The 9,169-nt window shown below is 59.3% G+C and overlaps 2 protein-coding genes across 2 annotated transcripts in view; one reads left to right on the forward strand and one right to left on the reverse strand.

Moving 5' to 3' along the window:
• Positions 1-1,552, forward strand: part of ETH_00031930 (DNA repair protein, putative) — a gene marked incomplete at both ends in the record, with an annotated part of 6,157 nt that extends 4,605 nt beyond the window's left edge. Inside the window, 3 exons of the mRNA XM_013378048.1 lie at positions 15-156; positions 523-852; positions 962-1,552. Coding sequence (XP_013233502.1) covers positions 15-156; positions 523-852; positions 962-1,552 — 1,063 coding nt within the window. The remainder of the gene's footprint in view (positions 1-14; positions 157-522; positions 853-961) is intronic.
• Positions 1,553-1,865: 313 nt separating this feature from the next.
• Positions 1,866-7,809, reverse strand: ETH_00031935 (protein kinase, putative; the record flags this gene model as incomplete). Its single annotated transcript, XM_013378049.1, has 2 exons — positions 1,866-6,510; positions 6,983-7,809. 2 exons carry the CDS (start codon positions 7,807-7,809, stop codon positions 1,866-1,868), a joined length of 5,472 nt encoding a protein of 1,823 aa, XP_013233503.1.
• Between the last annotated feature and the right edge of the window lie 1,360 nt (positions 7,810-9,169).

The following is a 9,169-nucleotide window of genomic DNA, read 5'->3' on the forward strand; positions in this document are numbered from 1 at the left end:
CTGCCCCCCGGCAGCCAAGGTGTTGGCATTTTCGAGGGCGAAGCTGTTTACCTGCGGCGAGATGTGCTGCTGCTGAAGACAGCCAGGCAGTGGCGGCGGGAGCACCGCCAAGTCAAAGAAGAAGAAAAGCCTCTCAAGACCATGAAAATGGGACCTGTAAGACGGACCACATGTTATTCCTTAGTCCTCTAGTGCCACAGCACCAACTGCTGCGCCAGCAGCAGCAGCTGCTGCTGCTGCTACTGCAATATATGCAGCAACTGCTGCACCAGCAGCAGTTCCTGCTGCTGCAGCAACTGCTGCACCAGCAGCATTTCCTGCTGCTGCTGCTGCAACGCCTGAAACAGTTGTTGCGCCAGCAGCAGTTCCAGCTGCTGCTGCTGCAGCTGGTTTTGCCGCAGCAGCAGTCCCTAACAAAGGCTGTCCTGCAAAGCCTACATTCCTTGGTTGGCATTAAATACAAAAGATTGAACATAGAAGACAAAAATGCAAGGAGATTTGTTTTGAAATTCTGTGTTGCAGCTAAGGCAGCCTTCAGCCCACTTGACTTCGCTCTCCACTGCCCAGGTGCTGCACCGCTATCCGCACCTGCTACGGCATCAGCAGGAGAAGCAGCAGCAGCAGCACTTGGCGCTGCAGCAAATGTGGAGCAACCAACGCTTGGCGCTAAAAGCTAAGAACCCCTGTCTGCGTTCGGCCCTCCAGCAGCAGCAGCAGAAGCAGCAGCAGCAGCCACTGACGCAGGAAGTGGGCCTCTTTGCAGAATATCAGACAGAGCCCATGAAAAGACAGAAAGTCGCTGATGGCCGTCTCCCTGTGGGGCCTCAGGGGACCATAGAAGTTGGCGAGCTAGTGAGAGAAGCTGCCCTTTCCCTACTGCTTCCCTTTGCCAGCTTCAGTGTGTGTCCCGCCAAGTTGCTGCTGCTATTGCTGCTGCTGCTGCTGCCTGGTGCTTTGTCAGGCACCGGTGCCCGTGGGGGCGACCCACTTGTCCGTGGCCGAGTGGCAGCGGGAGAACTCCAGATCGGCTTTGAGCGCAGCGTCTCTGGGGCAGGCGCTGCAGACTGCAGCAGCAGAAGTCTTGGGGTCCACCGGGGAGGGCAAGTGGGCCCCTGCTGTTGTGGGTTTTGAGCGGGAAGTGGGGGGTGCCTGGCGGGCTGTGCGCGACGGGGTGGTAGTGGTGGAAGCAGCAGCAGCAGCAGTGCGCAGTCGGTGGCAGCAGATTGCTGCGGAAAGAGAAGCAGCTGCTGCCAGGAGGAGGGAACAGGCGCGCAATGCAAAGCTGCAGCTAGCCTACAAGAAGTGGAGAGCCCTATTTAAGGCCATTCTCTACGCTGCTACCTACAAGCAGGACCACCCTCTAGGGCGGCAGCAGCTGCAACAGCGGGCGCAGCAGCAGCAGCAGCAGCTGCTGCAGGAGGTGCAGCAGCAGCAGGTTGGGCTCACAGCCAGAAGTAGCAAATCGCCCCCCCCTGCGACCCCCCAAGAGGCCACGAGTTTGTCTTCTCCCGGGGCTGTCCCCAACGCGGAGGCTGTCTGGGAAACAATTTAGAGATGCTGCTGAGTTTGTTTCAATGAGGCGCAGCAACGAGCGGCTCTACACATTCAGCTGCGCCGGCCTCGTGGCTTTTTCTTTTTCATTGTTTATTTCGGTGCTTGGCTTTGGAAGTTGTTTTTTTAAAGAGTTTGTTCTGAATTTAGTCTTCGTTAGCTCCGCCCGGGGGCAGGTGTACCCTGTGGCTCGGGTGTCTAGACAGTCGAATCCAAAACAATTGCGGGCGCTACAGGCCTGCCAAAGAACTACTGAAGCTCACAAGGGCTTCAAGTTAGATATTAAACCTGCTAGCTGTAGACCAGCTTAAAAGCTAGAGATCGGCTGCTCTGTTGCTCCTTGCGGAGCAGCTGCCGTACGGGTTGAGTGACTGGGGCCTTGGGAGCTGCTGCTGCTGCAACTGCTGCTGCAGGTGCTGCGGCGGCTGCAACTGCTGGGAGCGTTCACAAGGCTGTTGCCTTGCCTGATCTGTGCAGGGCTGTCCCGAGATGAGGCAATTGGTAATTTTTGCTGCAGCTGTCGCTGCGCTTTTGTGCTGCTGTCGGCACTGGTCTACCTGTTGATGCAGCTGCTGCAGTTGTTGCAGCGGATTTTTGACAAGCCTTTGCAAGAAGGAAACAGCAGCCGCGGCTGCTGAGGACGGAGCTTCTGGCTGCTCCTGCTGCTGCTCCTGCTGCTGCTCCTGCTGCTCGCTCTCTCCAATTCTTTCATACCTTCCCAGGCCATAGGCACTCCGCGGAAGACACCGGGGGCTAGCAGTAGCAGAACGGGGGGTATCTGCTGCATTGGAAGACACGCTGCAGCCCGAAAGGAATGCGGGGTTTACTGCAGCGCTGCACCCGGATGCTGGGGCGACCCTGAAGCTGCTGCAGTGGCCCGTGTCTGGGGAAGCTGCTGCAGCTGCTGCTGCGGGTGCTGCTGCTGCTGCTCCGGGCGCAAGGCCACCAGCCAGGAGGTTCGGGGCTACCACGTGAGCAAGCTGCAGGCGAGGCACAACGACGCCGCGACGACTCAAGACTGAAGGACTTTCTTGGCTGCTGCTGGCTGAGTTGCTGTTGCCCCTCATTGCTGCTGCGGGCGCTGCTGGGTTTGCTGTAATCGCTGCTGCACCGTGAGAGGTCCCTTCACCAGGGCCATCAGCCTCTGAGACCTCTAGGCACCCCAAGACGAGAGTTCTGCTGCTGACGGGAGGAAGCTGCTGGTCTTGCGTTTCCTCCTTTTCATCAGCTCTCTTCAGCTGCAGAACGCCTGGCTGCCCGTGTTCTTGTGGTGTAGATATGCACAAGTGCTTTTGTTGCTGTTGCTGCTGCTGCTGCTGCATGAGCCTCACCGCGCGCTTCTGGTGGAGCTGGAGCTGCAGCATCTGCAGTTCTTTTTGCTGCTTCTCCCGCTGCCTCCGTTTGCACTCAATTTCCAGCTGCTGCAGCTGAAGCTCTCTGTGTTGCTGCTGCAGCTGTCGCTGCTGTCTTTCGAGTTCCTGCTGCTGTGCTAGCAGCAAGATTTCACTGATGTTATGACGCTGCAATGGAATCGGGCAAACAGCCACTGCTGCGTCTGCCTTTTGGGGGCCTCCGAGGCCCCTTGGAGAGGCTAAAGTGTCTCTTGTTTCTTGGTGGCTGAAAGTTGCATGCGCCGCAGCAGAAGGAACAAGTTGCACAAAGTCCGTCGCATGCGGACGTCTCGGAGTGCAGAAGATCTCTGCAGCGTAGATCCTCCCCTGAGAAAGCTGGCAGCCTGTGCTGCTGCTGCTGCCATCTGTTGATGCTGTAAGGGGAGATCGGTCTGGCGCTCCGTTGTTACTGTTCCTGCTGCAGCTGCTGCTGTCGCCACTGGGCGCTGTGGGCGGGGTGCTGCTGCTGCAGCTGCTGGGCGCCACTGCAGGTGACGGCGCCCACGGGGTTGCTGTTGGGAGAGACCTCTCGAAGGCAGCCTGTGCTGTCTCCGCGAAAATCACTTTGCTGCTGCTGCTGTTGTTTCTGCTGCTGTATCTTCTTTCTGTTGCGCACCTGCTGGGACTGTAGTTGTAGATGGGGAGGTCCACAAGGTGCAGCGGAGGAACTGTAGGCCTGCTTTCCTGGCAGCTGTAGTCGTAGTGCGCCTGCAGTTGATGCTGCTGATTCTGCCCTTGAAGTTGCTGCAGCTGCTTCTGCTCGTGCTGCTGCTGCTGCTGGGGCTGTTGCTGCGGGTTGCCGTCGCGAAGCTGAGAGACGAAGGGCTCAGTTCCACAGGCGTCTTTGTCGGGTGCGAACACGCCTTCTCTGTTGTCCCTCGCGCTGCTGCTGTGGCCGCAGCTGCTACTGATGCTGCTGCTGCTGTTGTCGTCCTTGTTCTTGCTGCACTTGTTGCTGCTGCTGTCAGTAGAGCCCCTGTTGCGGTCGCTGCCGCTAAGAGGAGCCGGCACAGCAAGTAAAGCCTCGCACTTCTGGGGGGCTAGTCTTTCCAGAGCTCTGAGCTCCCCCGGGCATTCTATGGAGGAGATGCTCCGAGTAACTGGCGGTCTACAAACTGCAGCCTCTTGCCGAGTGGCCGTTGCTGCTGCTGCTGCTGCATCATCATCCCCCATGAGAGGGGCCTTGCTGAGCGCTGCAGGAGCCCTCAGGCCAATACGCACGCAGCGCCGGCCCCAAGTCCGGCCTAGATTAGCAGCTCTTGCAGTGCTGCAGGTATCAGCTGTGTAGGAGGGGCGCGGGCCTCCTGGGACTCCGTGTGGATTTGCTCCTCCTAGAAGTGCTGCTGCGGCGTTGACTGCGCGCCGCCAAGTTGCTTCTCTGGTCCCTTGGGCGCTACTGTCTCTCCAGTAGCCCCTTGACTCGACGACGCGGTGCTGCTGCTGTTGCTGCTGCTGCTGCTGTGGCTGCTGATGATACTGCTTCTCTGGTAGCCTCTGCACAAGGCGCGGCGTCGCCAGTGCTGCCACTGTGCCCAGTCCCGAGCGAATCCAGCGGGCACAAGCTGTCACGGGAGAGGCTTCATGGGGCTCTGCTGCTGCTGCTGCTGCTGCTGGATTGTCAGCTACTGATGCGGCCGCTTCTCCTTTTGCTTGTCTCGATTCCTGGGCTGCTCGTTCCCCCGATGCTGCGGTTTGCTGCATTTTTGCTTCCTCATTGCTGAGTCCATGAAATATAGCATTGTCGGACTGGCCATGTGTCTCAGTGTTGCTATCTGCATCACTGGTCGGCGATATCCAAGTGACCCTCCGCTGCTGCAGCTGTTCTTGCTGTTTCTGGAGGTGCAGCTGCTGCTGCGTATCTTGCTTGTGCTGCACCGGCAGCGCAATTGCTGCCCCCTGAGAGTGTATGCTAATGGACTGTGGAGAGGTGGTTTCGCTATTCAGCTGTAGACTGGGTTGATTTTGCTTGAGAACCTGCTGCTGCTGCTGCTGCTGCTGCTGCATCTGCTGCCGCAGAGGTTGCCCCCTGTCTAGCTGCTCTGATGCATCATAGGACCAAAATGGCCCTGCAAGGGATCCAGGAACTTGTCTCGCAGCAACTTGTCTGGCCTTCTGCTGCAGCCGCTCCTGCAGATCTGAGGGGCTTGCAAAGATTGTTTCAATGCGTTTATCTGAGGAGGACATACTTGGGAAGTGCCGCCTGTCGAGTGCGTAGCGGCAGGGGCTTTCCCTTGAAAACGTGTGTTTGTGCAGCTGCTGGTCAATCTGCTGCAGCTTCGGCTGAATTTGCTGCCCCTGCTGCTGCCACGCTAGCTGCGAGCAGGCCTCTGCAGGGAGGGGCCCCACCAGGAACGCAGGGGAGCGCAGTAGCTGCTGCCGGCACCCTCCACCTTGAAGCAATGCCGTGGCTGCTGTTTCGTGTTGCTTTGCTGATGCTTGCTGCTGCTGCTGCTGTTGTTGCTGCAGCTGCTGTTGCATGTGTTGCTGCTGATGCTGCTGCTGACCCATGAGCTTGTAAGCAGTGAAACGCACAGACTCTGCCGTCGAGCATGCGCTAACCTCAGAGATGCCTCGTCTATTAATTTGTGGGGGATTTCTGCTAATGTTTGAGGGGTTCTTAAAGGTCTGGCCTGCAGTAGCTGCTGCAAGTGCCGGGCCATTCGTCCCTACTAGTATACTAGCAGTTGTTTTTGCTGCTGTGTCTGGCACTGCATTTACAGTTACCTTGGCTGGCACCACAGCTGGCACCACAGCAGGGCCTGCTGCGGGTGAGGCAGTTGCTGGAACTGCTGCAGCTGCTATTGCTGCTGCTGGCTGCGGGTTTCCAGCCTGCTGAGTCCTTGCAGGTGGGGGTCGAGGAGCTGGTGGCGCTGGGGCTTCTGCTGCGATTGCAACTGCTGGGGCGCCTGCTGCTGCAGCTGCAGCGGCGGCCGCAGCCGCTGCAGCTGCCGCTGCTGCAGCTGCTGCTGCTTCCTGCCTCTTGCGCTCAGCAACCCGCTGCGTGTACTGCTGCAGGGCGTGGTGCTGCTGCAGGATGCGGCGCTGGTGCCTGAGAAACTGCTGCTGGTGGTGGAACTGGCTCTTCCTGCGGACCTCCCTTTGTTGCTGCACATAAGCAACAGTGCTGCGTTCGACAGCCTGGGGAGGCGTGTGGGCAGAAACTATGCGGCGGGCCGCCACCAACTCCGCCATGAGGCCCTTGACCTTGGGATGCCACAGCAAGCCGTAGGCAGCAGGCGGCAGCTGCAGCAGCTGGCGGGCCACCCAGCTGTGTTCCAGCACATCGTCTAAAGACCAGCGCCTCTCGGGAGATGAAGAAGTCAGGCCCACGAAGACATCCCAGGCCTCGTAAGAAGCTCTGAAGAGCCGGGGGGGAGGTGACCTCCGCAGCCGCTGCACATCTTCCATCACCAGCGGCGCCGCCTCTGCCAGCGGCAAGTCTTTTTGCCGGCAAATGAAACGCCCCGAAGCAAACAGCAGCAAAGCCATTCCCAACGCGTAGTTGTCGATCTTCACCGTCCACGGCCCCTTGAATGTCAGCACCTCCGGCGGGTTTATCTCCAGCGTCCTGAGCAAGCCACAGCCACATCGCGCAACACACCTCCCGCTGCTGCTGCTGCTGCTGATGCTGCGGAGCGCAGCGCGCGCAGGAGGGCGCGCAGGCCCCAGTTGCAGCTGCGCAGCCACGGCAGCTGCTAAACGTAAGTGAGCTCTGTCGTTTGCCATGTATCTGTCTACGCTCACAGATCCTTCTAGAGGCACCAGAGGCTAACTGCTGCCTCCCCACCCCGTCCCATCCCCTACTTCCTATTCTCTTTAATTTCTCGTTTTGCCTCATCTACTCTACTCCGTTTATTTATCTACCAAAGTGCAGACTCTGGGACTGTAGGCTGTGATGCCCGTGGCCCCGCTGCTGCGCACTTTCTGGCCTGCTGCTGCTGCGCTCAACTGGCGCCTCTGAAGCAGCACTTAGATGAATGCATGCATTAACAAATAGAGGCACATAAGGCATTTGCTGCGCTGCAGGCGGGGCGCCTCACCCGGGCCACTCGAGAGCCTGGGAGCCGCAGGCCTCCACCGTTTCGGACCAGCCGAAGTCCGCTATGAGGACTCTCTTGGTCTTGGAGAGCAACATGTTGGTGGGCTTGAGGTCTCGGTGAATGACTTTGCAGGCCTGGATGTGCAGCAGGGCCTGGAGGACTTGGAGGAAAAGGCAAAAGGCCTCGCCCTCAGAAGCACTTACGTTCTCGGCCCACACAGTGCCGCCCTCCACCAGCTCCAGCAGCAGCAGCCAGCCCTCGTGGCCCTCCACCACTTCGTGCAGCGAAACCACTCCGGGGCACTGGCAAAGGGCCAAGTTGAGGATTTCCTTTTCGAACATTTCGCAGACCCGCGGCGCCGTCTCCGCGGCGAACTTGTGCGGCTGCAGCAGCTTCGCCGCAAACGCCTGACCACTGGTCTCTTGCCGCACGCACCACACTTCTGCGTAAGTCCCGCTCCCCAGCAAGTGCTGCCGCCGGTAGCCCTGGAAGCAACTCACTGGCCCCCGCCTCCGAATGGGGATCGAGTTTGGCAGCACTTCCGGCAGCCGCAGCCGGTATCGCACGGGCAGCGGCACGCAGCGGGTCCCGGCGGGGCGCGGGGCGTTCACGGGGGCTGCGGCGCCTGCTGCGCGCGCGGTCGCTGCTGCTGCTGCTGCTGCTGCTGCTGCTGCTGGGTGCGAGGGCACTCCCGCGGCCCCGTGGGCTGGGAGTGCCGCTGCTGCTGCTGTCCGGCAGCTCGAGGGAGCTGCAGCCTGCAGCGCTGAGACAGCTGGCTCCTCCCGGGGTGGAGACAGCGGCTGCTGCTGCCTCAATGCGCAATCCATTGCTGCAGCCTTCGGATGACGGTCGTGGTGGCCTTCGGACAGTCTTGTTTTCACATCTGCTGAAGCAGCAGCAGCAGCAGCTGCTGCTGCTGCTGAGCCTGCGGCGGCCGTAGCGGCTGCTGCTGCGGCTGCTGGTGCTGCGGCTGCTGCGTGGCCTCAAAGCCTTGCGCTCGCCAACTGCAGGCTGCCTCCCACCTAGCGCTTCTCCAGTGGCTTAAGGTTATTTTTTAATGGTATATCTACTGACGCGGAGGGAAGAAGAACCCCTAAAATGGTACAAAAAGTGAGGGCCAGTCGGCAGTGGAAGGTCCGGTGGTTATCCCCGGCCTGGCTCGGGTTGCCTGTGGCGCCGCAGCGTGTCTGTCTGGCTTGCTGCTGCAGAGACAGACGCATGCATGCGTTTTGAAGCTTAAGTGGATTAGAAGGAAAGAGGCAGCAGCAAGGAGAGGCCGATGTGTCCCCAGTCCCTCACGCGGTGGTGTGCGGGCCTCAGGGGAGAGGGACGGCTGATGCTCTGGTGCGGCGACAGCCAGAGCAAATCAAGCGACAAACGAGTTAACTGCTCTTCTATCTTTGTTATTCTTTTAATTTCAGTGAAAAAACAAACAAATTTGGCCACTAACTCGCCAATCTTCACCCAACGGCCAGCTGGCCTCACACCGCCGACCGCTGGGCTGGGCACCCCAAGGCTGCTGCTGCTGACTGCTGCTGCTGCTGCTGCTGGTGCTGCTGCTGCTGCCGCTGCTGCTGCAAGTACTCGCTAGGTGTGCTTCGAATCTTTTATGTAGAAATCAACTTATGCAGGTTCTACGCAACTTGAGCCGCGAAGATGACCGCTGCAGTTGGCAGCGAATAGCGCCACCGCCATCTGAGTGGCCTGCATTGAGACCGAGACCTCTCCGCCTTACGCGAAGGCGCACAGCGGCGCCACCCCACTCTCCCTATATCTTTTACTGCTTCCTTCTACATCTTTATTGTTATTTTGCATGTCTATAAGCCCCTTTCTGCTTTCGTCTGCGCCGCTGGCGTCTTTCCCCGTGGCTGTACGGCGCCTCCTCTCCGCTGCACTGCACATTGAGGCCCGTGGCTGTTTCTTGCGGTGCATTTGGCTGAGTGTGAGCGCCCCACGTCTTCCGTGTCACATTTTATTTTCATTCCGTACCTCTTTAGTCTCTTTTCCTCCTCGGAGGCCTCCAAGTCGCCCTCGAAATCATCCAGTGGCGCCTTTAGCTGTCTCGTTTGGCTGCCTCGCAGTGAGCCAGGCTCATAGCCAGTCTCAGCATAGGCATTTCCCTCACGAGCTTCTGTAACTGTGGGAGGCTGCAGCGCAGCCCCAGACAGTCCCGCCTAGCCCTCAGGC

The sequence above is a fragment of the Eimeria tenella genome, genomic scaffold (genome assembly GCF_000499545.2).
Source record: "Eimeria tenella Houghton genomic scaffold, Eth_scaff72, whole genome shotgun sequence".
Classification (NCBI taxonomy): domain Eukaryota; phylum Apicomplexa; class Conoidasida; order Eucoccidiorida; family Eimeriidae; genus Eimeria; species Eimeria tenella.